Consider the following 27,670-nt stretch of genomic DNA (forward strand, 5'->3'; position numbering starts at 1 on the left):
CCACTGCTTTCTCCTCGCTTCCTCATGAGGCACATGCAGGATTGCCTTTGCAGCCTGAGTGTGCCTATGCACCCAGTCCCAGAAGCAGAGAGCAAGCCTTAGCACAGAAGCTGCAATAGCAGCACTCCCTTCAGTAACTCATTGGATGTAAAGGAGAAGCTCAGAACAGTTCCGGAGAGGCATCCAGCCTTGACAGTCAGCAGTAGTGGTGCTCCTCCTGAGCCGATGGGGTCATTGACAATTGCCCCATCTTCACCACCTTTGCCACCAGTGACCTTGAGAACAGTTATAAAACAAATAAAAAGAAACCACTATCAAAACTATGCACACACAGCAGCAGCTGCAGTGAAAACCCGGCCAGGTGAAAGTCCAGGAAAACATGATCGTTCTCACCTGATGCTTATAAAACAAGCCTTCTCGCCCGCCGTCCCCATCTCTGAAAATCACTACCAAATATCTGTGCCATAATGCAGAGTTTTCAGCAATAATAATGTCCGTGTCTTATAAACAAGTTTGGACCAGATATACTTGGAGTATAAATAAAATAATCTACATGAGACCACAAATATGGTCTCATAGAGGTTATCAGTCAACACATAGTGTTTATAGAATAACCTGGTTTTGTATTAATTTTAATTGATTGATGTTGTTGTTTTTTAGTTTGATTTTTTTGTAACAGCTGAATTCTGTATTCTCTCCACATGGCAGTGATTGGGGGCTTCTGGAAGTCTTAATTCTAGAACTGCTGCATGCTTTGATTGTCTCCAATGAGACTATAATTTGGCCGCCTTGGCTTCCTCAAGCCACCAACCCCTTTGGTATAAATAGGTATAAATAAGCTGCCTACCTTATTTATACATATTTATGCAGCAGAGATGGTTAAGCAATTTTACCTAATTTTCTTTCTTACAATTACAAGTTGCATACAACATACATACATATCTATATATATGAATGCATGCAGTGCTAACCAAAACGTATATAACTTACATATTTTTACTGGTGGTTGTTACCATTTAATCACCCAAGAGGTGTAACTTGTCACACTGACTAATGATCTCCATCTGACTGCTTAGCCCACTTGCAATTCTGTCTTGGAACACATCTGTCACTGTGGCTTTCCCTAGGGATTTGCACTAAAGTTTGAAACTGACACGTGTGCATTAAGTACCCAGAGACTTTCCCCATTAATAACTGACTAAATCTTTGAAAACTGCAAGCTTCCCAGCAAACGCCTACTATTTTACCTTTAGATGCCAGTTGGACTGCCACATGACAGACAGTCAGGGGAAAGACATCTGGCATCCATAACTCATGCTGCATTCATGGAAACGGAATTTTAATATTATCCTCACTCTGCAGAGACCCTGGGAATATTTAAAGTATGTGGAATATGCCGTTAATTATGTTGCTTTCCTGATTGACAGTTTGTGGCATGCAAAGAAAAATTTAAGTAAGGCATGAGCTCACGCATCATGCAGAACCTATATTTCTGGTTTAAATTTTTCTTCTTGGAAATTTACAACTGCTTAGTTACCTGCAAAGACGGTATTTCAGGAAAATTAAACTGAAGTGGAAGCTTTATAACTACCGGTAACACTTCGTGTCCCTCCTTTCTCCCTCCAAAAACTTATATGCGTCAGATGCTGCAAAAACATCTTTCAAGAAACTTTTTCCTTGTTCCATCTCCAGCAGTGTGTAGTTGTAGATATAGCAGAGTCTAATAAATTCTAAATATTTTTGTTGTATAAAATATAGTTTATAATTTAACGGCACATTAGCTACCAAAGTTAAAACATTGCTGCACTACATAGGTAGAATTGGAACTGCCAGTTCTTTATAGCATTCATTTCTCAGATTTTGTACATCACATGGCTTAATTGAAAGATGTTAACATATGTTGTAACTGCAAGTATTACCATTGGGTCAAATCCAATAAATGGTATTTTGCTTTTAAGTAAAGAATTAATCATTCTTATATATTAATTGGTCTAGATTTTATATACCCCCATCCAGTTCTTCCACGCTACTATTTCCACCCACCCATCCAGCGCCCTGATATTTAAAGTAGTTGTTGTTCTTGTTTAGTCGTTTAGTCGTGTCCGACTCTTCGTGACCCCATGGACCATAGCACGCCAGGCACTCCTGTCTTGCACTGCCTCCCGCAGTTTGGTCAAACTCATGTTCGTAGCTTCGAGAACACTGTCCAACCATCTTGTCCTCTGTCGTCCCCTTCTCCTAGTGCCCTCAATCTTTCCCAACATCAGGGTCTTTTCCAGGGAGTCTTCTCTTCTCATGAGGTGGCCAAAGTATTGGAGCCTCAGCTTCAGGATCTGTCCTTCCAGTGAGCACTCAGGGCTGATTTCCTTCAGAATGGATAGGTTTGATCTTCTTGCAGTCCATGGGACTCTCAAGAGTCTCCTCCAGCACCGTAATTCAAAAGCATCAATTATTTGGCGATCAGCCTTCTTTATGGTCCAGCTCTCACTTCCATACATCAATACTGGGAAAACCATAGCTTTAACTATACGGACCTTTGTTGGCAAGGTGATGTCTCTGTTTTTTAAGATGCTGTCTAGGTTTGTCATTGGTTTTCTCCCAAGAAGCAGACGTCTTTTAATTTCGTGACTGCTGTCACTATCTGCAGTGATCAAGGAGCCCAAGAAAGTAAAATCTCTCACTGCCTCCATTTCTTTCCCTTCTGTTTGCCAGGAGGTAATGGGACCAGTGGCCATGATCTTGGTTTTTTTGATGTTGAGCTTCAGACCATATTTTGCGCTCTCCTCTTTCACCCTCATTAAAAGGTTCTTTAATTCCTCCTCACTTTCTGCCATCAAGGTTGTGTCATCTGCATATCTGAGGTTGTTGATATTTCTTCCGGCAATCTTAATTCCGGCTTGTAGTATTTCCCCACAAAGTGAGTTCAGCATGGGGAAATTGGTCAAATGTGTTTTTACTAGGCAGAATGTTCCATATCTTTCTAACTGACAAAATTGTTCGACAAATCCCAAGTTTTAGTGTATTTTGATCCCAATGCCATCCATTCAAATAAAGTTGATATATATGTATATTCTAAGATTGCCTATGTTGAAAAATTATCACTAGTTTTGGGTTTCCAATATCTAGCAGTTGACAATAAGTAAGCTTGGTGATATAATTCCAAGTTTGTAATGCCAAATTCTCATTTAATTTGTAGTTGCATTTTTAATAACCATAATCTTGGAGTTGAAGAGCCCCGTAGGCATTTTCTTAATGAGAAGTTTATTTTTTGGAAATATTTATTCACGGGTGTCTCTTTGATTCAGTGGCAGCTTCCATGAATGGAAGGGGGAAGGATGCAAATTTCATGAATTCTGCCTTTTCCCCTTCACATTGCCTCATGCCATTCCATAGGGTTCCCCAGTTCTCTGGAGCAGGTTTTCGCAGGCACAGAGGACTGCATAGGGGAGGCAGATACAACAAAAAATGTTTCTCCCCTTCCATATGTGGATAAATAATACACACAGAGAGAGGCAAGCTTCACTGTGTTCAGTGAGATTTACTCTCAGGTAAGGATGGTGTTTTTTGGGGGACCCAGGTGGCGCTGTGGTTAAACCACTGAGCCTAGGGCTTGCTGATCAGAAGGTTTGAATCCCTGTGACGGGGTGAGCTCCCGTTACTTGGTCCCAGCTCCTGCCAACCTAGCAGTTCGAAAGCACGTCAAAATGCAAGTAGATAAATAGGAACCGCTACAGCGGGAAGGTAAACGGCGTTTCCATGTGCTGCTCTGGTTTGCCAGAAGCGGCTTTGTCATGCTGGCCACATGACCTGGAAGCTATACGCCGGCTCCCTCGGCCAATAATGCGAGATGAGCGCGCAACCCCAGAGTCGGTCACGACTGGACCTATGGTCAGGGGTCCCTTTACCTTTAAGGATGGTGTTTAGTGTTACAGCTTTTCAGCCCCCTTCATCCAAAAGGCAATTCCTCTATACACACATACCACAAAGTAAAACCCACTGAAATCAGTGGTAATGTCTGAGTATAGACTGTAAAACTCTGATTATTACATAATTTGAATTTGGTTCAAACCTGTATATGCCCCATTCACATTCACAAGTTACAACACCTTTTTTCTTAATTCCCTTTACTGTCTAATTAGATTTCTGTTCTTCCTTTTCAGCTAATGTTTCATTTTGAGACTTGAATGCACATTATCAATTGATACTGAACCTTGTTGATTTGTGGAAGATATTATATCTCGCTGCTTTAAAAAAATCTGTTGCGTACAGTGTTCAGTTCCAGTGAACACTATATTATGTAATAGTAATGACATGGTTACAGACAGGAACACTAAATGTTTATTCATACTCTGTTATACCTCAAAGGGACACCCAAGCTTCGATGACATTCTGTCCTTAAGAGCTAACTGCATAATCTTAATGCACTTCAGAAGGGATGTTCACAAACATTACTTTAAAAAACACACACCAGTTTGATCTAATCTCTTTTAGGTGTAGCGAAAGGCTGATCAAAGTGTAGTAAGAGCATGGTATTAAAGGATTAGCTGGGTCACATTGAAATATGTTTCCAAACAAACACGAGGTCTCTTAGCTTTGTTGAAGCAAACATAAAAGAAAGCTTTTAGGCTAACGGCTTGGACTATTAAACAAAAAAGCAAGCAGGTGGATGTCCCAATCTCAGTATGATATGCATATTAAAATTAAAATAAAATGCTGCTATTGTAACTAATTCTTAAATTATATCATAGAATATGGGCATTTTAAAGGGTGGAACCAGTTCCGCTGTCATATGTGTAACCATCAAGTAATTAACAGCAACATTTTGTTCTTTGCTGTCTTTTTGCTGTCACCTCTCCTTTTTTCTTTTCTGCTGACAAGATCTGCCACTGAGGTACCTTATCTCAGCTTTGCAGTTGAGTTGAGTAGTTTTTCGAAACCTGTCAATGCTGCTCCTTGGATGGTGTCAGCCTGGGGTATTTTTGTTTAGAGGAGAACTTCCCAATGAAATCAGAAGTGACGAATGACCTGAAAATTGATGGCATAATATACTTTGAGCATGTAGTGAAAGTTCTGTACAGTATAAATTTGGAATGATTAGGCAATGCTGTCATATCAACATAAAGAAAAGAAGATAGTCAGTATCAGGCCAGAGTGCAATATTTATGATTCATGTTATTTAAAAATTCATATTTTTAATGACAAAGAGAACAAAACTAACATTTGAAGTTGATTTTATAGCTAACATTTCCTTTAAAAAACAACAACCCACAAATTACCCTGAAATCTGGATTTCAGACTGATATGTTCTTTTTACCTTTCCTCAGTTATTCCTTCTTGTGGATGTGGCTTACAAGTCTTGGTTCAATTTGGTTCAATTTGGCATTGTGCAATTGTTCACCATTTGTCTGAAGGACCATTGAGAAAGCAGAGGATGCCACCAACATATTGAGAGTAGGAGCCAGATACGAAAAAGCAAGGTGCTCATGAGGCTGAAGGGGCTCAAATAGAGGTCGATTTAGGGCAGCACGACTTGTTCCACCACACTGGACACCAAGCCTAGGGGGCACCTCGGGGTGTCACACCACACCTACGATGTACTGAATTGAGCAAAATTGAAAGCAAAAGGCAAGAGGGCACCAAATTTTGACCTCACACAGAGTGTCTCTGAAATTTGAAATACCAAAGTCAGCGCCTGTCTCAAAAGTGGTTCTGTGAAACTAGGGTCCAAGAAGCAATGTTTTAGGCAGCTTCTGGGCAAACCTTGTCTCACAAAATGGACGGCTTGCTACCAATTGAACTATAGCTCAGGATCAAACTTTAGGAACCCCGCACAGACCTTGTGGCTGGCTCGCCATGCTCGTTTCCCTGAGCAGCTCTTTGGAAAGGATTAGAACTTTGTTCCCCAAGGGCTGCCCACTTGAAAATTGCTGAGGGTCTTAGCAGTCCACTTATTGGGTTTTTTTTTCTGCCTGTTGTAAGCAATTGTAACTCTATAAAATCCAGATAGTAACACAATAAAATGCAATGTAAGAAGTAACAGAAGCAATAAAAATACAATTAAAAATTAATATGAATATTTAATGGGATGGATGTGCCATCTCCCGTCTTCAACCACAAATCCACAGCCTGGCAGCAGACCAACTGAATGAATCCCCCGGATCACTGGTGGTTCATGGGCCACAATTTGGGAACCCCTGGATTAAAACCATTTCCTCCACACTGTTCTTAGTTGATGCAGCATTGCTCCAGTAAAGATGTGGCCTGTTTTAGTCTTGGCCATTGGCTGATTCTTCCTCTGCCCACTTGCCCAGATCTGATAGCATGCTATTAGCAAGTGTGGTCCAAGAATGGCCAATCAGTTTCAAATGTCCTTTGCAGCTCCTGAGATTATTATTTTTTGTTCCAACCAGTTTGCATGGTTTGAGCATTATTACTATCAAATGTGAGAATAGAATATGACTCATTCATAGGAAGCCAGTGGCTGACATTACAATCCATAGGCATTGGAAGCAAGCCCCACTGGGTTCAATGGCATTTATTTCCACGTCAGTGTGTTTAGGCTTGCAGCCTCACCTGATTTGTGTATACTAAGTGTGATACGTATGGGTGCTCATGGGAATTGGGAAGGAATTAATGCCGCAACCCCAACAGAGGTGGAGGGTTCAGGTAGGTAGCTGTGTTGGTCTGATGCAGTCGAAATAAATAAAAATAAATTAAAAAATTGTCCAGTAGCACCTTGGAGACCAACTAAGTTTGTTCTGGGTATAAGCTTTCATGTGCATGCACAGAGGTGGAGGGGATATAGTTGGAAATAAAGTCCTTAAGCATGACAGCAGTCTTTTCCTTTTAATGGCAGCTCAGAAACACCACTCCCTTCCTCTCTTTTCTTCTTCACATAATCTGTCCTACGATTCTCCTACGATTCTCTAAGTAGCCCCTTAGAGCAGTGGTTCCCAACAGGTGGTCCGGGGACCCCCAGGGGTCCGCGAGCGATGCCAGAGGGGTCCGCAAGATGCTATTAGAATAAAAAAAATATTAAATATATTTCGTATGATAACAGATTTTTTGTTTTGGCCGCTTCCTGCATGAGCAGAGTCTAGCGCAAAACTAGAATTAGAGGCAGTAGTTCTGCTGTATGCCGTTAGGTGGCGCTTTACAAACACTACTGTTTTGCAAAGAGGCAGCGCGCACATTCTACTAACGCTCACCTCCCCAAGATGCTTTGCGCGCATCGGCTTCATTTGTGCGCTACTGCGCAGGTACCCTGTCTTCTCCATTCCCCTCCCTCCTCCCTGGCGCGCACTGCCTCTTTGCAAAACAGTAGTGTTTGTAAACAAAGCGTTGTTTTTCGTGGAAGCTACAGTTCGCGTAGTTAAAAATGGACCGTTGGTTAAAAAGTGGTTCGTTAAAACGACAAAGGCCTACAGATGAAGAGGAAGATAATGCATTTGATGTTCAAGCAAGTAAGTCAGTGACTCTCGAACTGATCTTGTCAGTGTCCATTGAACCTAAATCATCGGCGTCCCTTGAACCTAACCCTTCCAAGATCAGTGTTAAGCTTACTGGAAAAATTAGAAAATATAACTCTGATTACTTGGAAATCGGTTTTACGGTCACTGGACCTGAGGAACAGCCTAAACCTCAATGTGTAATTTGCTATGAAAGCCTTTCGAATGAATGTATGAAACCAGCAAAACTCCGGCGCCATCTTGAAACAAAGCACCCAGAGTACAAAAGTAAGTCATTAGATTTTTTCAAAAATAAATTAGGAGAGTTGAAAACATCTCGTAAAACAATTGCCAAACACTGTGGTGCAAATGTAAATGAAAATGCAACCCTTGTGTCTTCCGAGGTGGCTCAGCTTGTTGCTAAATGTGGGGAAAACCACACAATTGCTGAGGAACTTATACTGCCATCAGCAATAATACTTTAATAATAAAAGACTCTTAATTTGGCTCTCACTTTTTAATTTTAGGATTAGGAATTAATGGGGGTCCTTGTCACAATAGCGGCTCGATGAGGGGTCCTCGAGAAAATTTTGTTGAGAACCCCTGCCTTAGAGACCAACTAAGTTTGTTATTGGTATGAGCCTTCGTGTGCATGCATAACAAACTTAGTTGGTCTTTAAGGAGATACTGGAAGGAATTTATTTATTTTTATTTTGTTTGGACTATGGCAGACCAACACGGCTACCTACCTGTAAACTAGAATTCATATGTACTTGATTCAAACCAAACTCATCTGGCTGCTTCCTTCTGACACTGCTGAGACAGGTTTGGGTTTAGCTGCCATAAATATAGAAACAGTGGGGTTTCAGTCTTGCAGTATCTCCTCCTGTCATAGATAGGAGCTGAGGCTGATTTTTCTCCCCTAAGGCAATTTAAGTTAAAAATGTTCTGAAATTCCCAATAGCATGTTGGGGTAATCATTAATGTTTACAGTTGCTATAGCAACTATGATAGCTAGCAATTGACTGGGAAGGGAACCTGTTTGTAGGAGATAAGCCGGGGCAATTATTGAACAGCTGTCAAATCTTTAACAGTTTTAAAGATAGAGGAGGCTTGGAGAGAGTGGAGAGACAGCTGATTTCAATGTGCCTACCCTACAATGGTCCAAAATACAATGGCGGTGCCTTTATTTTAAAAAAGAATTAATTAGTAGAGAGTGCACTTCTCTCGCATTCATTGATGCAAGCCTATAAATGTCTGGCATGAGGACTGGGTAATGTGATTAATATTATAGGTCATCATAATCTTTAGCAACATTTGTTAGGTTTAATTTATAGGTTAAGCACTGTTGTGTCATAAGCTGTTGCAGGTTGCAATTCATGGGATAGACGGCATCAGCTTTGGGGAGGCCAAAGTCAGCTGACCTTTTATGGGCGAGGCTATGGGCCTGATTGTCCTATGGCCAGTGCTCTGGGGTAAGCATCTCAGAGTAAGTGTGGACGAAGTATACTAGTAGAAGTTTATTTTTTAAAAAAATAAATGGACAAATGGGGTGGATGGGAGCTTGAAGGACCTTAAAAACATGTGAGTAGTCAGGTTTGGGGCTTGTTTTTAATGCAAGCCAAATTCCTGCTAGCAGGGATGGGGAGACTGTGGCGCTTCGGAAATTATTGTACTGCAGTTCCGATCATTATGCTGTGGAGTGGTCGACTCTCCCTCATTGGTGGTTTTTAAGCAGAAGTGGGATGACCACCTGTCATAGATGCTTTAGTTGAGATTCCTGCATTGCAAGGGGTAGGATTAGATTCCTGCATTGCAAGGGGTTGGATTAGATGACCCTCAGGATCCCTTCCCATTCTACAGTTGGGGATGATGGGAAGTGGCATGCTATCAGAACCCACCCATGTAGCTGGTTTATCCCAACCACACAGGCTCATGCATAGGAAGTCCCCGCATAGCTGAATATCTTAAGGTCTATCTAATTGAGCATTGTTTCCAGATATTTAGAAACAGGGAGAAAAGTATTTCTACAAATATTGTAGTGAGGCAGTGGAATATTGTAGGGAGGCAGTGCAAGACAGGAGTGCCTGGCGTGCTATGGTCCATGGGGTCACGAAGAGTCGGACACGACTAAACGACTAAACAGCAGTAACAACAACAATTATTTTTAGCACATGAAGCTATTCTTCTGTGAATGTGATTTTGATGATGATGATTTGCACTTCACTTTCAATATCCTCCCTAAGAAAGAAAAAAAATGAGAAGCAACTTCCATGGGCTTCTCGTGTCCCATGTCATATTCCATGAAGGAGAAAGGCAATGCGAGTAGTTTGGTGAATTCAGTTTCTTCTGCTAAATTATTTATTGTATATTTAAGAGCATTTAAAAAAATTCTTTAAAAGAAAAGTTTTTAGACGCCGGGAACAGCTCTTGTGTGATTTGTGAAGAAAGAAATGAGCTAAGCAAGATCACAGCAAATATTATACATAATGAATAATTTAAGTTATTATGCACTCCCACCATAATATTCACAAGAGAGATGATGAGGAAAGTGTGGGGCTCTCAGGAGTCTAGAGAAATGCATTCCTCAGCTGAAAAGTAGCTATCCAGACTGCAGATAAACAGAAAAGATGCTTTCTGAACCACATTGATCACAGCTAAAATGCTTCAGTTTACAGGGCAGAAACACTAACCAAGGCATTTCCATCAAAGCTGACCAATCACCGCATAAAGCGTTCCTAAAATATTTTGCCCTGGCAACAGTTGTGCTAATGAAATCCTCAATTTTTGCTGCCGCCTCATCTGTCATCTAGTGAAGCTTCTTCTGGCTGATGAATATCCTAGTGGATCCTGCCAGTCTCTACCTAGAGATGAAGGCAGACAGGCATTCTAAAGTTCTGTGGAAGTGATTTGAACACACATGAGCTTTGGAATGCTGCCACCTTGTCTTCTTCAAACCACTTCCACCACACTTTAGAATGTCTTCACCCGGAGACATCTAATGCCCTATTTGATGGGTTTGCAGTGCAATATGCGGACAAGACTGCCAATATTCAATTTAATTTGTGGTCTGCCCTTTCACATTCAGAGCTTGAGATGTTGGAAGGCCAGTCCTCCCTTGTTTCTTTCCATTGGCCTGGACTTACATTTGTCAGGATACATGCAGACACAGATCACCTGTAAGTCACTTTGTTTCCAAACAACAACAACATAATTATTTTGTTTGTGTCTGCTCATGAATCGCAGTCCAACCCTTTACATGCTTACTTGGAAATACATCGTATTGTGTTCAGTTGGACTTATGCACACAGTATTGCTCAGAAGTGCCCAATGTGACTTACTCCCAAGTAATTATTTTCAGAATTGCATCTTTAGACATGATCATGCTGCTTGAAATTCTGAACAGATACATGGCCACTTCTGAAACAGCTTGGGGCCAGGTTACCTGGAGGATCGTCTTCTCCCATAAATATCTCCCAAGAACCTAGGTTTTAGCCAGGTTCAGGATCCTTGTATTCATATACAAAGGCCCGACTTAGATCCAAGCTACCTTGGGGTTTTCCTGAACCCTTATATCCCAGCTCAGTTATTCCCCAAGTATAATTTGTGTGGTGAGTCATTTTGTTGTTGTGGTCGCTATAAAAACCTGATAGTCAGAAGCCATTGCTATTCTACTGCAAATCACCCAGAGATCTATGCCTACCCTTGTTTTATATGCTGTTGTGATGATTTTGATGTTGTAACTTGATGCAATCTAGGACTTTAGTGGGACTATTTGGGAGGATTTAGTTTCTTAGACTTTTCTTTTTCTTTTTTCTTTTAGCAAATGCCTGAATGTTGACAGATAGTTATTTCATTGTGCTTTGGGCCCCTTGTCACTCCTTTTTCTTTTCTTTTTTAATACTCTAACAAAATGGATTGTGGTGTAAGGATATAAAAGTGAAGAATAGCAGCACTTGACGGGGGGGGGGGGGAGAGAGAGAGAAGGCTATGAAAGGTGTATAAAATGTATACAATATGTCCCGTTGCTGCTAGGGAATGCAGGCAAAATACCAGCTCCTTTTAGTTTGTTAGGCAAGTCTCCATGGAAATTACTATGGAAATTTACAAGTAGATGCGTTAAGTACAGTGCTAAGAGACTGTCTTCCATTCTCCGTGGCTGTGAGATTTTAATATAAATCTAGCACTGGTCTGTTTGATTTGGCCTCCTTGAGGCATTGTCCTGACAGCTTGTGATAGTGCATGGTGCTCTATCACAACCTGCCATGTGTTGTTTTTTTATTGTGGATAGCAGTAATGCATTTTTATGTGGTTCCTACAGTGTAGAAATCATCACTTAATCAGGGCAAACGCTGTTATATGTCCACTGCCTATGGTGCAAGGCAAGAGAGGTGCTGCGCATATCTGTCTACACAAATAGAGTTACACTCTTATCAACTGTAATCAAAACAAATACAGTATGTTGCTTAAAGCAAATAAGAGCGACAACAGTGTTAACCTGGGGAGGTGGGACAGGCCGCCCCACCCCCACCCCAAGGACTATTAATCTAGGACACTAAACACTGCAAGGAAATGTTGTAACAAAACACTGACGTTTTAGCTGTGAATTCTTCCCCTTCCATTTCAGGAAAATCGTTGGAAGGTAAAGATAACCAGCAACTCCATAAATTTACTTGCTCCATCATCCATAGTGATCAAAGGAAACTTGCAAAATCTGCTTCCATTCCATTAATAATAGATAATATGAGAGAAGAAAATGAATACCTTATAACTTCAGTCTCCTTTCCCATGCTTCCATCTGGAGTGTCTACAATGAATCCTTTATATAAACCTTGTTTTCCCGTCTACGCTGATTTAAGTGAAGCACACCTCCCAAGAAACTGTTAGAGTGTATAGCTTTATATACCTGTCAAAATTCCATCTGCTCTCCAAGTACTGTGAAGCTGGGGAGGTTTAGAGGTCCGAAGAAGCAGAATTTAACAGAGCTAGTGAAGGGGAAGTTGATCCTTTAAATCAAACATTTCAGTTGATCTCCAAAAGAAAGATGTGTGCTGAGACTCAGTTTTGCTATCACAATGGCTATGAAGTATAAGAGAGGACTCCATGAGTGGCAGCTTAGTGACATGGAGTCCCTCTGTTGCCAGACGCCCAAATAATTGACTTGTCTACTTTAGTGGGGTCTCCTATCAGTTGTGATACGAATGGCATCCTTGTTACAGTGGCTGAAAGCTCTGGCAGTGGCAGGGTGTGAAAAGAGGCAAGTTGTGGTGGATTGGGTAGGATCCTCCCACCATTCATTATCTGCACCATCGCTGGAGCTTAAATATTTTCTCTCCTATTGTGGGAGTTAAGAGGAGGGGTAGTACTACTGGTGGGGGACACGTTCTGCTCCTTCTGGGATAGTTTGTCACCTTGCCCTCACCTGTGGCTCCTAGAAGATGTCAGCATGTGACAGAAGCCACACACTGGGAATGGTTTCGACTTGCCAGCTAAACTAGGTGAGGGTAGCTGTTGGGCCTCAAACCCTCAATGCAAGTTGATATCTAGTCCTTGTGCGTACAATTCCCTGTACGCAGGAGAACTATGACATACATCCACTGGAGCTGTATGCACGCTGAGCAGAGTTACGCAAGAAGCGAGGGTGTGTAGGCATGTGGCATCATGAAATTTATTAATTTACAGCAAATCAAAACAACAAAACATGGCTGGTGTGAGCAGTGTCTCTCACACACGTCTTCTCTGTCCGAAAGCAGAGAACAAAGAGCAGGAAAACAAAAGCACACAGAATGGAAGTTCTCTTGTCTGAGTTTCCGTTCCCACACTTATAGCAGTATAGAATGTAAATAAGAATCACATGATCCATCAATGAGAGAATGAAATACTGACAGTCCTGGAGGAAGAAATCCTAAAGTAAAGTCCCTGAATGCTGAAGCCGTATACTCAAAGTATTGTACAGTGGTGCCTCGGTTTGCAACTGCAATCCGTTCCGCGGAAGCGGTCGCTCCCCGAAGGCACGCTTCTGCGCGTGCACGAAGCACCAATAGAGTGCTTCTGCGCACGCACGCACTGCAATCGCTTCTGCGCATGCACAAGTTGTGCAGATTGTGTCTGCGCATCCGACGCCGCAGAACCCGGATGTAAACACTTCCGGGTCCGTGGCGGTTGCTCGCCGAAGTGGTTGCAAACAGAGGTAGGTGTAAACCGAGGTTTGACTGTATGCCTATTTAGAATCTTCAGAGATTTTGACGTGGCAAGCCTTGAAACTATTTTTTCTGCAGCAGTGCTACAATAGGTGTGTGTATAAGAAGCAGGCTGGCTTTTTATGTATTACATAAACAAAAGTTGCTGTGTTGTCAGTACAGTTTTGAAGCTGCAACCATCTGTACTCCTTGGGGAAGCCCATATATGCTTGGGTGATATGGAACAAACCTCCCAACCTGGTTCTTAGAACAAATCTGTGAGAGGGTATTTATCTTTTTTCAGTACATGGTTATTCATATCATAAATTAATAAAATATTTCAACAGTACTGGGCCCTCTAGGACCTGGCGTTGCAGAACAAATTCCTTTTGTATTATAGACAAAGGGAGAAGGGAGAAAAAGTAGCCTCTGCACACTTAAGGCAATCAGGCATTATTCAAGACCTATGATTGTCAGGTACAGAATAGGGTTGACTGATTTACATCTATGGTTTTTCTATGCTTCATCATAACATTTCATATTTTATAAAACTTTCTCAGTTTAATAGGGTATCATTTTCCCTGCACTCACTGGGGGTAAAATATTGCGGGATGATAAACTACAGATTGAAGGTGTTATTAATGAGCTGATTTATCTTTTTTGCTTCAAGAGACCTTGTAAAACCCAAAATTGCATATTGCAATATTCCATTTTTAATAAAAGTTATGAATGTCCCATTTTTGTTGGTGGTATTAATTTTTACATTTTGAGTCTTCCATTTAGCTTTATAGTGAATTTAATCATGGTGTTTTAATAGCTTTTCATATCATCACAGTCCTTTTAAATTTGCTTAGTTTTATGGAAAATGTGTTATTTTACTACATGTTATAAAATGGTGGGGAAAGAGTACACAGGTGGTATTCAACTAAGTTTTACTCAGAGTAAATGTAGCTTAGTAATGTTCATTAATTTCAGCCGATCTATTCTGAGGAAAATATAGTTGTACCATCCCATGTGTGAACTAGTTTTGTTAAGAAAGAATAGTAAATGAATATAAGAGACTCACTAGTATCCAAGAACATTACTTTGACAAGCCATCTATTTAAAATTGTACCTTAGGTTAGATATTCCCTTCTCCATTCATTGCACGTCACAAGTGAAACCTATTGTTTCAGAATTCAGATTTACGTTCTTTAAAATAGAAACTTCAATTTATGCAGAAATATGCTGCAGTACTATTCAGAGGCCCTACATTAAACTGAATGCAGATTTTCATCTTTTAATTTTAAAAATGATGAAATCTAAGTTGCTACAGCCAACCAAATCTATACCTTTCTTTGTACCATGCTTGGGTATAAGATTAAAAGGAGCGGATGCCCGGTGTGAAAGTTATAAGGCTATAGACTCAAAGGGAAGAAGCAAAGATAAGAGAGAAATCTTTAATTTATTTAATAGATATCAGAATATCATTGTGTGTGCGCGCACACACACACGCACACACACATGTGTATATTAAATCTATATGATTCTCATCTCCCTTGAGCATCATGCCTCCTGATTGCAAAGAAGCTCAGATGTAATCTGATTCTTAGACTGAAAAAGTTTCCCGAGCTGTGTCCTAAATGGTGTGGGACCAAATTACTTATAGCCTGTGCCTATGAACTTGCCAGATAAGTATAATTAGCTGCAGAGGGGCTTCTCATGGACTTGCCTGGAAGGGAATTTAGTTTGGGAGATGCAATAGACAAGTGAGGCCTTTTCAGTGATGACCCCGCAATTGTGAAACTTCCTCCGTTGGCAAATACAACTGCGCCCCTCCTTGTTGTGGTTTAGGCAGTCATTGTAAACATATTTCTTTCATTTTGTTTTTAACTGAGAATGTGATTTTACTTAGTGGCCTGTTTTACAGAGCAATCCAAGCGCCTCTTATTCCAGGTTGTGGGGTGGGGCCGGTGATATTAGGTTGAGGTGTCCCTCTGTCCAGCTCTCCCAGCTCAGCCAGCCTACCACCAGTGGCTGAATGAGTGGGGTGGTAGGAGCCCTGCTGTTGGGATCTTTACCAGTAGGAGCAAGTAGAAAAGATCCAAAAGGAGGTATTCCAAGGGCAAGGAGGGGTGGGACTGAACCAGCTCAGGATCTGCTGGATCCCAAGCTGGTCTGACTGCCACTGTGCTATTGCATGATGCCTGAGTCAGATCAATGGTCTGTCTAATTCAGTATTGTCTGCACTGGCTCTCCAGGGTTTCAGACTGGAAGAATTTACCAGCCCTACCTGGAGATGGCAGCTTTTGAACCTGGAGAACTCTCCTTGCAAAGTAGATGCTCTGTTATTGAGCTACAGCCCTTCACCAAAGGAATCTGTAGAGTTGTATTTCCTTTCATCCATAGCATTGTCACCAGATTTCAAATGCTTGGATAGTTCAGGTTTCCCTCAGAGAGCCCGAGGGTCATTAGGGAATTTAACATGTTTCATATCCGTGTCATCTCTGCTTTGTTGCCCCAGAGCTTTAGAGCAGGTTTTAATAACTTGTGACCTTGTGAAAGAGTTTAACTCTTTGACAAAATCTGCTTTCCTTTTTTCATGTTACAGGAAGCTTAGAGGAGTACCCAGGGCATGTAAAGAAAGACTCACAATGAGGTATCTAGGGCAAACAGATTCCCTTTGGTCAGTGAAATGTCCATACACAAGAATACATGCTGCATTCAGCACATGTGTGAAAAATTCTAGTCTGCCCATATGATTTTATCAGGTGGGATCCAACATTGTTCTGTGAATGGAAGGAGATCTTGTGAACAGAAGAAGTTGTGCTCATGCAGCAACAATATTCAGGGTGAAACAGCCCCTTAACTGTTGAAGTGATAGTTTAAATATTAATGGGATAGTAGAGAACTAACTAGAATAGTAATCAGATTAAAATTCAGGTGTTAAGCAGGTAAAGGTAAAGGGACCCCTGACCATTAGGTCCAGTCGTGACCGACTCTGGGGTTGTAGCGCTCATCTCGTGTTATTGGCCGAGGGAGACGGCATACAGCTTCCAGGTCATGTGGACAACATGACAAAGCCGCTTCTGGTGAACCAGAGCAGCGCACGGAAATGCTGTTTACCTTCCCGCTGTAGCGGTACCTATTTATCTACTTGCACTTTGAGATGCTTTCGAACTGCTAGGTTAGCAGGAGCTGGGACTGAGCAACGGGAGCTCACCCCGTCGCAGAGATTCGAACCGCCGACCTTCTGATCAGCAAACCTTAGGCTCTGTGGTTTAACCCACAGCGCCACTAGACAAAGTCTATGATAGTGAACAGCTGAAAAAGGAAGTTATTTGGGTTTTTATGTCAGGTTCTTGCCTGTGCAAGGATTACCACTAGCACAATGGGACTTTTGCCCCCTTTCCTTCCTCCCATTCCCCCTTAATTCTGTTCTCGGAGTTCACCACAACCTCCAGAGCAGATTTGGGGAGGATGCAAGCCAAGGAAGTGCCACCAACGATGACTCCCTTGAATAATGATTGATTGAGCAGAGATATAAGTGATCAGGCTGTTTTTAATGTATCCTGGGTCCAAGACTTCAGTTAATACAAGAACCTTCAACTTGGCCCAGTAATGTATGGACAACCTGTGCAAGCTTTTAACCTCTGGTGTTATGTGCTGACAGTAATCTGACCCCACCGCCAGCCTAACTGCAGCCTTTTGCACCATCTGGACCCAGAATAACTCCACATAAAGCACATTACAGTAATCAGGTCTTGAGGTTACCAGTCCTTGAAACACTGTGACCAGGCTATCCCCATTCAAGAATAGCCATAGTGGTGGGGCTACCACAGTCATTCCTAGTCACAGAGGCTACCTGAGCCTGAAGTGACAAGAGATGGATCCAGGAGCACCTCCAATCTATGAGCCTGTTCTTTCAGAGAGAGTGCAACCCTGCCAAGAACAGACAAATGCCCTATAATATCAAACCAGTTTGGCAAATGATGATCAGTCCAAGGTCACCTAGTGATCTTGTGGCTAAGCAGGTTTCATTATCCTTGTTGAATACCACACCTTGTTGCATTCCTTAAGCTCAGGAGTTGGTGGGCAAATCCAAACAATGCTGCCCACCTGTTAATCACATGACATCAGGCCATTCAACTTCAAAGGAAGACTCATGAGCTCACTCTAAGTATGCTTCTGATTCTTCCCTTCTTCTTTTGCACACATTTCTTGAACCAAGCTGTAATTTGATACATTTTGAATATTGCACCATTTTTTTTAAAAAAAAATGCTGGTTTTGTACCAGCAGTTTGAAAGAAAGAATATGGAGTGAATGCAAAGTGTGCTCCTGATTCTTCCTTTTCTGTTTGTCCCCATAAGTTTACCTGCCCTGTGACTGATATCATTTGTTGTTGTTGTTGTTGTTGTTGTTGTTTAGTCATTTAGTCGTGTCCGACTCTTCGTGACCCCATGGACCATAGCACGCCAGGCACTCCTGTCTTCCACTGCCTCCCGCAGTTTGGTCAAACTCATGTTCGTAGCTTCGAGAACACTTTCCAACCATCTCGTCCTCTGTCATCCCCTTCTCCTAGTGCCCTCCAAGTTTCCCAACATCAAGGTCTTTTCCAAGGATTCTTCTCTTCTCATGAGGTGGCCAAAGTATTGGAGCCTCAGCTTCACGATCACGATATCATTTATGGTTAGTTAATTGGCAGATAGGTGTGGTTTGGGTCAAAGCATATCACAGAAAAAACGGGGAGCCCTAATTAGACCCATAGACCAGATGTTTCCCTGTTAGGGATTGAACTATAGGCTACAGGGATTGAACCAGGGACATTGTAAATGGAAGGGTACACTGGCAGTGAGTGGAGGAAATTCACAGATAGATGACAAGAATGCTACATTGTGTGGGTGAATAGCTAATCAAGTGGCACACTTGTGAAGATACACAAATGCTCTTTCAGGAATGAGACACCTACTTCCAACAATCATCCTTTCTGCTACACACACACACACACACACACACACGATTAGGTTAAAATTCCCAGATTGTTCCATGAAATTTTACTGCACATCTGGCACTGTCTATCTGAAAAGCCATAAATGGCTTTGCTGCTGTGCTTGCATCCTCAGCGCTGGCAGACACCTTGTTGTTATAAGTTCTAATAGTATTTCAGTTGCTGGCCAGACTAGCCAAAAGCCATTTCATGCTGTATTTTAAGTGTCTGTTTACTCAGTTGTTACAAATTGCCTATGGGACAGGAACTGCCTGTCACTTCCAGAGCAATTAGCATGTGAAGCCTTATCAGAAGAAATCCGTCAAGTTTGAACAGACACAAATAGCACATGGGAATCTCTAAGGAAATCAAAATGAGTATTTTGCAGCATATATTTGCATGCGGCTCTTACAGCATTCAGTCATAACTTATATGCTTCTGTATTCCTGTAGATGGATAGAATAATATAAATAGCCATCATTTTGGTACCCTTGTTCCATACAGATTATACAGCACTGAGGAAAATATTATGGGCTAATGTTTTTTTTAATACTAGATTTTTTAAAAAATAATGATTTAGAAATGAATAGGACGGGGTACTTGGTTGGTTCGGTTTATTGTTTTTTTTTAAAAAATAGTGCAGCGTTGTGGTAGCAGAGGCAAAAGAAAACCATTTATAAAATTTCAGTTAGGCCAACACTATTCACAAAGTGAGCATGTTAACTTTGAGTCACATTCTTTTAATAATTCCAGATTGTCACATCAGATTTAGAATGATTTGCTCTAATTGACAGCATTGATGGCCACCCCAGTTCTTTTTAGAATAACACCCTTAAACTAAGCGTTTCCATGAGGAAGTTCTTGCAAAGTTAATCCACATGGTGTGTGCACTTATCACCTCCTGCATCTGTCACCGTGTGCTGAGTCACCATTACAGCAGATCTTGTTTTATCATCTTGATAAAAACTCTAAAATGGAAATGTAGATGAGAGGTGATAAAGCACAGTGATCGGCAGTGACTCACTATGCTGCACATGGGAGATGCTCTCAATGTGAACATGTAAACCCACTCCCTCAAGTATCTTGCACTCTATTTACTGTGGTGCCAACGCCATACCTCAGCTTTGCATTTCAGAAGCAGGATGTGACGACCTCCAAATGCCCTGCCTCGTATCGGTTGTATTTCAGTGCAGTGTGTCCCAACACTTAAGGAGTACATGTGTGAAGAATAAAAAATGCCTATGTAGAACCAGGTGCATGGGCCCTACATAGCAATCACTCTCCATCCCAGTAGCAGGTCAGTTTAATTGGTGAGAGGCATGTGTTTGACCCAACTGATGTGGTCATAGATTAAGGAGCTCCTCTGCCGCATGGCATTGTGCCATCGTGGAATAGCTCCCCTTTATGGCAGGGGAAGCATGCGAAGGGTGCTTGTGAATTATCTTGTTTTAGCACTGCTGAAAAGGTTTGTGCTCCCAGATTGTTTGTGCTCCCTTGTTTTCTGATGAGAAGCGTAGGGTCTGTGGAGAATAAATGAAGGCTTAAAATAAACAACCCCAAAACCTCCCTGTGCATAGTAAAGTAGGAATGGCTGCATACTGCTGCCTGCATTACAGAGAAACTAGTTAATTGTTTGGCAAGTGTAAATTAAAACAAAAAATAAATGCTAATTACTTTCTGGAAAAATTGAGCCTGCTGAGAAGTGTTACCTTGTTTACTCTGAGTATCCTCTTGACATCAGTGTGGGGTTACTCATAATTAGATGCACATGTGTAAATACAATGATTAGATAGGCCCACATAAACATAATTATCATATCTTTTTTTTCTCAAGTCTATGAAGAGGGTCTCTAGCCCTGTGGGGTTTTTGTTACTATAAAAGCCCAACAATCTACATGCCTTTATCTTATGTCGGCAAACAATGGAACATTAGGACATAATAGGCTCACACAAGTCACAGAGAGATGGATGGTGGTCAATCCTGCAGGAAATTATTGTGTTGGATTGAGCCCAGTATAGTCACAAATTGCATCACAACAGTTGAGGTCAATTACAATGATGACTCATTAGAGAGTATTAAAATAAGAGCACACTTTTTCACTATAATTTGTGTTCCTCCCTTAAAGAGGCAACATCTTCTTGTTCTCTAATTTCCTGAGTCTATCCAGGGTGTTCGGGGTATTCGCTTTATATTCATGAGATTGTAGCAAATTAACCTGAACACTATTCTTGTGTTCCTTCTTGGATATTTTCCAAATATATTCTATAAATTTGGGAGTATTGTATAATTAGTCATAATGCAGTTGATTACAACTTCATTTACTATACAGGCTTGTTTTTCTCTTGCCCTCAAGGGTATATTAAACCAAATCTGTATATGAAGCCTATTTGGGGGAAAGAGAGAGAGAGAGAGAGAGAGAGAGAGGCCTTGAATAATGTTTATTTTGTTAATCCAAGAAGATGAGCTCGCTGGAAGAATCAGATGGAGATTTTTAACCACAGGGAACCAGGCACATTATCTCCAAATCATGCAAATTTTCAAGTAGTCAATAGATGCTGTCTAAACAGATGTCTGTATATATGCAAACAGTTTCCAATTGTGTATTTAGGGAAATGGTGGATGTTTTAGATCAGGCACCCCCAAACTGTGGCCCTCCAGATGTTTTAGCCTACAACTCCCATGATCCCTAGCTAACAGGACCAGTGGTCGGGGAAGATGGGAATTGTAGTCCAAAACATCTGGAGGGCTGAAGTTTGGGGGTGCCTGTTTTAGATGTTGGCTTTCAAAAGTGGGTGTGGTCTGTTGGGTTGGTCTCTGTAATTAATCCTGCACCTGTTCTGTATTCTGGAACAGCACACTTTGCAGGTTGCAATGCAGAGATCCTGCTTGCTCCATTAACAGTGCTTAAATAGGGGGAAAGATACATTAGAACATCCCTTCACTGCCTGTTAGGCTCACATTTCTCTGAGAATTCTTGTAGCAAGACTCTGGAGCACAAGGGAACAAGGAAGGTGGACAAAGGACTCAGGGCCGGCCCTAAAGCAAGGCTGGGTGTCACAATGCGCCAGGGTGCCGGGCCGCCAGGGCGCCAGATATGCTTAAGACGGCCTTGAAAGGACTGATGATCAAACTGGAGAAAGAGACTCAACCAGTCCTGAACAAACTGCAGCCATTTCCCATGCTCATTGTGAGTGGGGAGAGAAAAGGGGCAGCTGTGCCCCATCCATTTCAGGAGAAGGTGCAGGTGTGGCAGGAGCTTAGCTATATCACAAATAGTGGGTCTGGCTGACTGTTGGGGTGGGAGGAGCAAAGAGCTGCAAGCTTTTAATTCAATAAGAGGCATCATCACAGTCTCTAGCATGCCATTCCTTTTGTCGCTATACAAATGATTTAAGAACTTTCACCTATGTTTGATGCCCGTATTTTCTGAATGCTGTATGGAAAAGTACATGAATCTGACCTTTGAAGAGTTTGTGAGTAATCCATTTTTAGCTTCCCAAATGTTTAATTTTTTTTTCTACACTAGGGGAAGTAGGAAACTTTGGAGGGAACTTAAAAGGGCATATTTTAAAGGTCTAACAGCCTGTATTCCCACGATTTACTTTGCTGCATGTTTTGTGATTTCACAAAAGAGTACTTGAACCAAACCTTGATCTTGGGATCCAGGAAATTCTTATTTTATATATGATACATTTTCTTGCCCAGCCAACACCTCTGAGAAGTGCATGCAGATAGTAGAATGAGTAGTAAAATTTGCTGGAAATGTAAAGAAAAAGATGGTGAATTTTATCATATGTGGTGGACATGCGATAGAGTTAAAAGATTTTGGGAAATGATATATAATGAACTGAAAAAGATTTTTAAATATACCTTTCCCAAAAAAACAGAGGCATTCTTGTTAGGAATTATGGGAGGAGAGATTGCGAAAGAAGATCAAATACTGTTTATGTATGCGACAACCGCGGCCAGGACTTTGTTGGCCCAAAAATGGAAAAACCAGGAAATACCAACAATTGATGAGTGGCAGATGAAACTGATAGACTATGCTGAATCAGCAAAACTGACATGCAGGATCCGAAACCAGGGAGAGACAAAGTTCCGAAAAGACTGGAGTAAATTTGTGGACTATATGGAGAAAAACTGTAGAAGTTTAAAAACACTCGCAGGACTGAAATAAATCCTACGAATTGACTGAAGTAAGGACAATGGTAAACTGCGAGACAGGAGTAAATAAGAAAACCGCGAGAAGGGAGGGAGGGAAGTCAAAGCTCGGCAGAGCAAATTGAGATGGGTGAATTTAAGATGAATTGTGTTAAAAATGTTGTTTTGTTTGTTTTATTTGTTAATTTGGAAAAATTGAATAAAAATTATTATTAAAAAAAAGAGAGAAGTGCATGCAGATAGAGCTCTTGGATTTGGGCCCTGCATGTGGGCTTCCTATAGGCAGGCTTCTGGTTGGTCATTGTGAGATTCTGGGCTATGTTGGGCTTTGTCTGATCTATGGCTCCTGTGTTCTTAAATGTCTTAAACCTTTAATTTTTTTCAAGCACCTAAGCTAAGTTTTGATCATTTTTTGACAAGCTCAGAGTTGATTCACATGGCCATAGGCCTCATGGTAACTGCTTCAAATGGCTGTGCTTTTCTATGATTCCATTGTATCATCAAGATTATAGTTTTGCAGTATTTGCATAAAAAAATATTAATAGTCTTTCCCCCCTTTCCCTTTCAGAACTGATCTATGCCTGGATCTTCAATGAATACCCTTCTTTTGTGCATCAGGATAATCGTCGTTTTGTTTCTCAGGAGACTGGAAATTTGTACATAGCTAAAGTGGAGAAATCTGATGTGGGGAATTACACTTGTGTAGTGACAAACACTGTAACTAACAACAGAGTGCTGGGACCTCCTACACCTTTAATCTTGAGAAATGATGGTAAGATTTCCTGTTAAGTGCTGAGTAGGTTTGGCTTCCTTGTAGGGAAAAGATGTAATGGGTGCGTTTCTACCAAAGAACAGGTACCAAGGAGTCTTAGAAAGAAAGGAGAATGGGATAATTTTGACCTAAGGGTTATTCTTATTGTTGTTCATTATTAAATTTGTTAGTCGTTCTATCTTGCCGAACGCAACCCAAAGCGACTTGCTATTCTATATCACACCCAAGAATTGGAATCCACTTGTAATATTCAAAAGCAAAGGGATAATCACTTAAGGCGAATCCATCAGTCACTCCAGCTAATGGGAGAGGAGGGAAATGACCTCACATGTGGTGTCCTTGGACAATGGGTGTCGGCAGCAGCTCTAGCACTGCCTCTGGCATTGACAAAGGAAAATTTACTAGAATAACAGTATAATATATACATTATTGTTAATTAAATAAGGGCCTCCGGCCGTGATAAGACATCGCTAGGAAGTGGCAGAGAATCACGGCCTTCCCTTGCATTTCTGTAAAGCAAAGCATTTATTTCAAAGGAAGCAAGTCTCGGACTCATACCTGATTAAACCCTGGAAATAACGCTTTAATATAATGATTGCTTACGGTGGTGACTTTGAAGTCAGTTACCCTTGAGCGCTTCTCTTAGGAATTCATGCTTTGCACCTACTCTGGCATGTTTACAATTACCTTACTGAATTCATTCACGTAAAATGTACTTGAAATGTACTTGAAGTGCATTCTAGTGTTTATTATAGATGTGCTAGGAAACACTGTTGAGTTCAACAGGGAAGATCAGCAACATTCATTTAACCACAAGATGATCAGGTTTCCCTGAGGCTGAAGTGTTAGTATCGTTGAAGACAGGTTAAATTTGCATTAGGCTTGTCACAGAACAGCCTGAGACCTCAATTTATAATTTTCATATTCCAGCTCTGCCATTTCTGGTAGATCACATGTTTAAATGCAATTTGCACTTGACTATTCATACACTCCAGTGTATTGAGAGGCCAACTGACAAGGCCCCGGTCTTTCAGTAGCGAATTGCAGTTTGCATTTGTTGCAATGAAACTGCAAGGCATGCATGTTCTAACAGGCTGACAGGAACATCTGGATCCTCTTTTTAAAAAAATTGAGTTTGACATGTCCAGTACATCTCAATATATATGACGGATTATTTTCATTAGAGCATTTCATCATTAAATTAGCACACTAAGAGGCAAATTCATCAACGTTTAATGTCCCAATTACATGAATAAGTGTTACAAAGAGAAATTTCATAATGTTCCTCTCTCATTTAATGTAAAATATACTGAACTGTGTAATTCATCACTTTGGTGCTAGTCAGGCAGTTTAGAACTATTTCCGTTATAATAGGTCTAGGAACAAAGGCACATAAGGTATTTATTGATGAAAAGACACCATTCTATGGCAGAAGAAATTTTTCCCCATCCCTGTCATCCACAGACAACACAAGTATTTGTAAACTTTTAAAGTATCAAAAGATGTAGTTATTTTTGCTTTGGTCCATAAGTAGGTAGGTGTCACTTTATTACCCAGAGAATAAGGACTAGACTGCATATTACATTAAATGCCCATCTGTCCTTCTGTTTGTTTCCCCCCCCACTTAAAAATAGCCGTTATATGTGTGTGTGATCATGATTAGAGGCATGGTGCAATGGTAGGTTCTTTAAGCCTTTTTCTCCCACACCGTGGTCCTAATGAAAAAATTGCACTACAAAGTTGTGATGTGGCAATGCAGGGAAGCTGCCATTGGTGGCAATGACAGCTTTTGTCCCATGTCAGATAACAGCTTGGTACTTATAATTTAGCCATACTATGTTGGCATAAGAGTTTGTAGAGATTTGGGATAGATAGGGTGGTATTTTGGTAGTCAATTAAGTTTTACTTGGATTACACCTATTAAAATTAATAACCCTGACTAGTCAAACTTGCGGTATGGGAAGTCAAGGACGAAATGCTGAAGGAGACAATGATTAAATGGGCAATCGGTCTAGGGATAACCATACAATTAAAACAATGGGAAAAATTATGGAAGGAACAGGAGAAGTTATTTAGTTATTTAGATCTAGGTAAATTAACTGAATTAACTAAAGGGCACAGCAAGCAGAATTTTTATAAAAGTTGGGAAAAATTTGGCGAGTATATGAAAAAGCAATGCCCCACATTATAGTCTTGGATCTATTTCTAATACCCCGTATTGAAGTACATAGTGTAGGAATATATTGATGAAATGTGTAAAATATAAGTTAAGTGGTAAGGAAAGTAGTAATGAAAGAAAGTAATTAAGTAACCTGAGAGGACGGCAAGTGGAAGTCGAAAATTGGAGAGGATGGAATGTTGGTTGAATGTTGAATTGTTTGTTTTGTTTTGATTTATTTGTTGATTTATTTGAATTATGTATGAGAGGTTTGAGGTATTGATTGATTGAATCTGTATTGTGTTACTGGTAGGTTGGTTTATGTATGTTTTTATTTGTATGTTTTGAGATATATTTCATTAAAGATTATTATATAATAATATTTTTTTAAAAAAAACTTACGATGTTAATTTCAGTAGCTGTTCTCTGAACAAAACTTAGTCGAATACCACCCCTAGTTATTTTCCTCAAGGATATTGGAAAAGTAGCTACAGTACTTGGCATCTAGAAGCAGCAGTGGAAAGCTTTGTAAAATGCCAATAGCTCTGTTAAATGTGTGCCCCCTCTTCCCACCTGAGCCTTTGTGCAAGACATGACATCTACAAACAGTTGTGCACTCTAAGTTGCCTCTCAAGGCTCCTAAAATATAAATCTTCAGATGTTACTTTAGTGCTTCCTGAAAGCAATAGTTCATTCTCTTGTTTCCTTAAATTGGGCTGTTTCTTTCTATTGTATGACACAATCAGAAAATGTCCCTTAACCCATTGGTCAAGCATTTCCAATGTCAGGTAGCATTTTCTCTGCAGGGAATATAAATGGGGGCAGCCAAGCAATGGTAAAAGTAGACTTTGTCCCCTGGATCAATATAAAGCCAGTTTGTGACTCCTCTATAGAGATGGTATTTATTTCATTGTGACGAGAAGTATAAAAAAGGCAATCTGTGCGGTATAAACCTTTTTTAAAAATAATAATAATACTCTATGCACTTGTCTTTCCTAGCAAGAATTGTCTTTGTTTGGACTTCATTTTTACAATCTGCCCCTTATACATTCAGACACTCCTCAATTAGTCCATAAACACCTCCCTATAGTAATCAACAGAGACATTGTGCAAATAAAGAGGTGGGTTTTTGTTTGTTTTTAAAGCAGGGGGCATAGATGTTAAGGAGCACTTTCTGATTGTGCAAATAGTGCCTCACTCTTACCTGGTTTAAACTTCAGTTTACTGGCTTGCATCCTGTTCATTACGAAGGCCATACACCAGCCTAGCACATCCACTGCTGCACCTGTGTTATTGCTGACCTTTAAAGCCCTAAATGGCTTTGGCCCTGTATACCTGAAGGAGCGACTCCATACCCATCGTATGAGATCCAGTTCTGAGGGCCTTCTGTGGTTCTTGTTAGGTTGTGGGTAAAGTTCTCATTATGAAAAGTGAGGTTACAGGGAACCAGGCAGAGGGCCTTTTCAGTAGTCACTCCCACCCTGTGGAACGCTCTCCCATCAGATGTCAAGGAAATAAACAACTATCTGACTTTCAAAAGACATCTGAAGGCAGCCCTGTTTAGGGAGGTTTTAATGTTTGATGCTTTGCTGTGGTTTTATAATTTGTTGGAAGCCTCCCAGAGTGGCTGCAGCAACCCAATCAGATGGGTAGTGTTGTGACGTGGGGTTTGTGATTTCAGCTCTCTTGACATAATATGCTGGAGACAGTTCTCTAGTAACACTTCTTTATTAAAGTAAACAAGACTGAGGTCTGAGGAGAGCAAAGCTACATTTATAGCAGGGGTTCCCAAACGTCCTCTAAATCCGGCCCACGGACGGTCCGGGAATCAACATGTTTTACATGAGTAGAAGGTGTCCTTTTATTTAAAATGTATCTCTGGGTTATTTGTGGGGCATAGGAATTTGTTCATATATTTTTTTCGAAATATAGTCCGGCCCCCCACAAGGTCTGAGGGACAGTGTACCGGCCCCCTGCTGAAAAGG

General features: G+C 40.9%; 1 protein-coding gene across 1 annotated transcript in view; it reads left to right on the forward strand.

Moving 5' to 3' along the window:
* Window positions 1-27,670, forward strand: part of LOC118080810 (contactin-4) — a 532,292-nt gene that overhangs the window by 385,141 nt on the left and 119,481 nt on the right. Inside the window, exon 8 of the mRNA XM_035106605.2 lies at window positions 23,324-23,527. Within this exon, the coding sequence (XP_034962496.2) occupies window positions 23,324-23,527 (204 nt within the window). The remainder of the gene's footprint in view (window positions 1-23,323; window positions 23,528-27,670) is intronic.

The sequence above is a fragment of the Zootoca vivipara genome, chromosome 2 (genome assembly GCF_963506605.1).
Source record: "Zootoca vivipara chromosome 2, rZooViv1.1, whole genome shotgun sequence".
Taxonomy (NCBI): domain Eukaryota; kingdom Metazoa; phylum Chordata; class Lepidosauria; order Squamata; family Lacertidae; genus Zootoca; species Zootoca vivipara.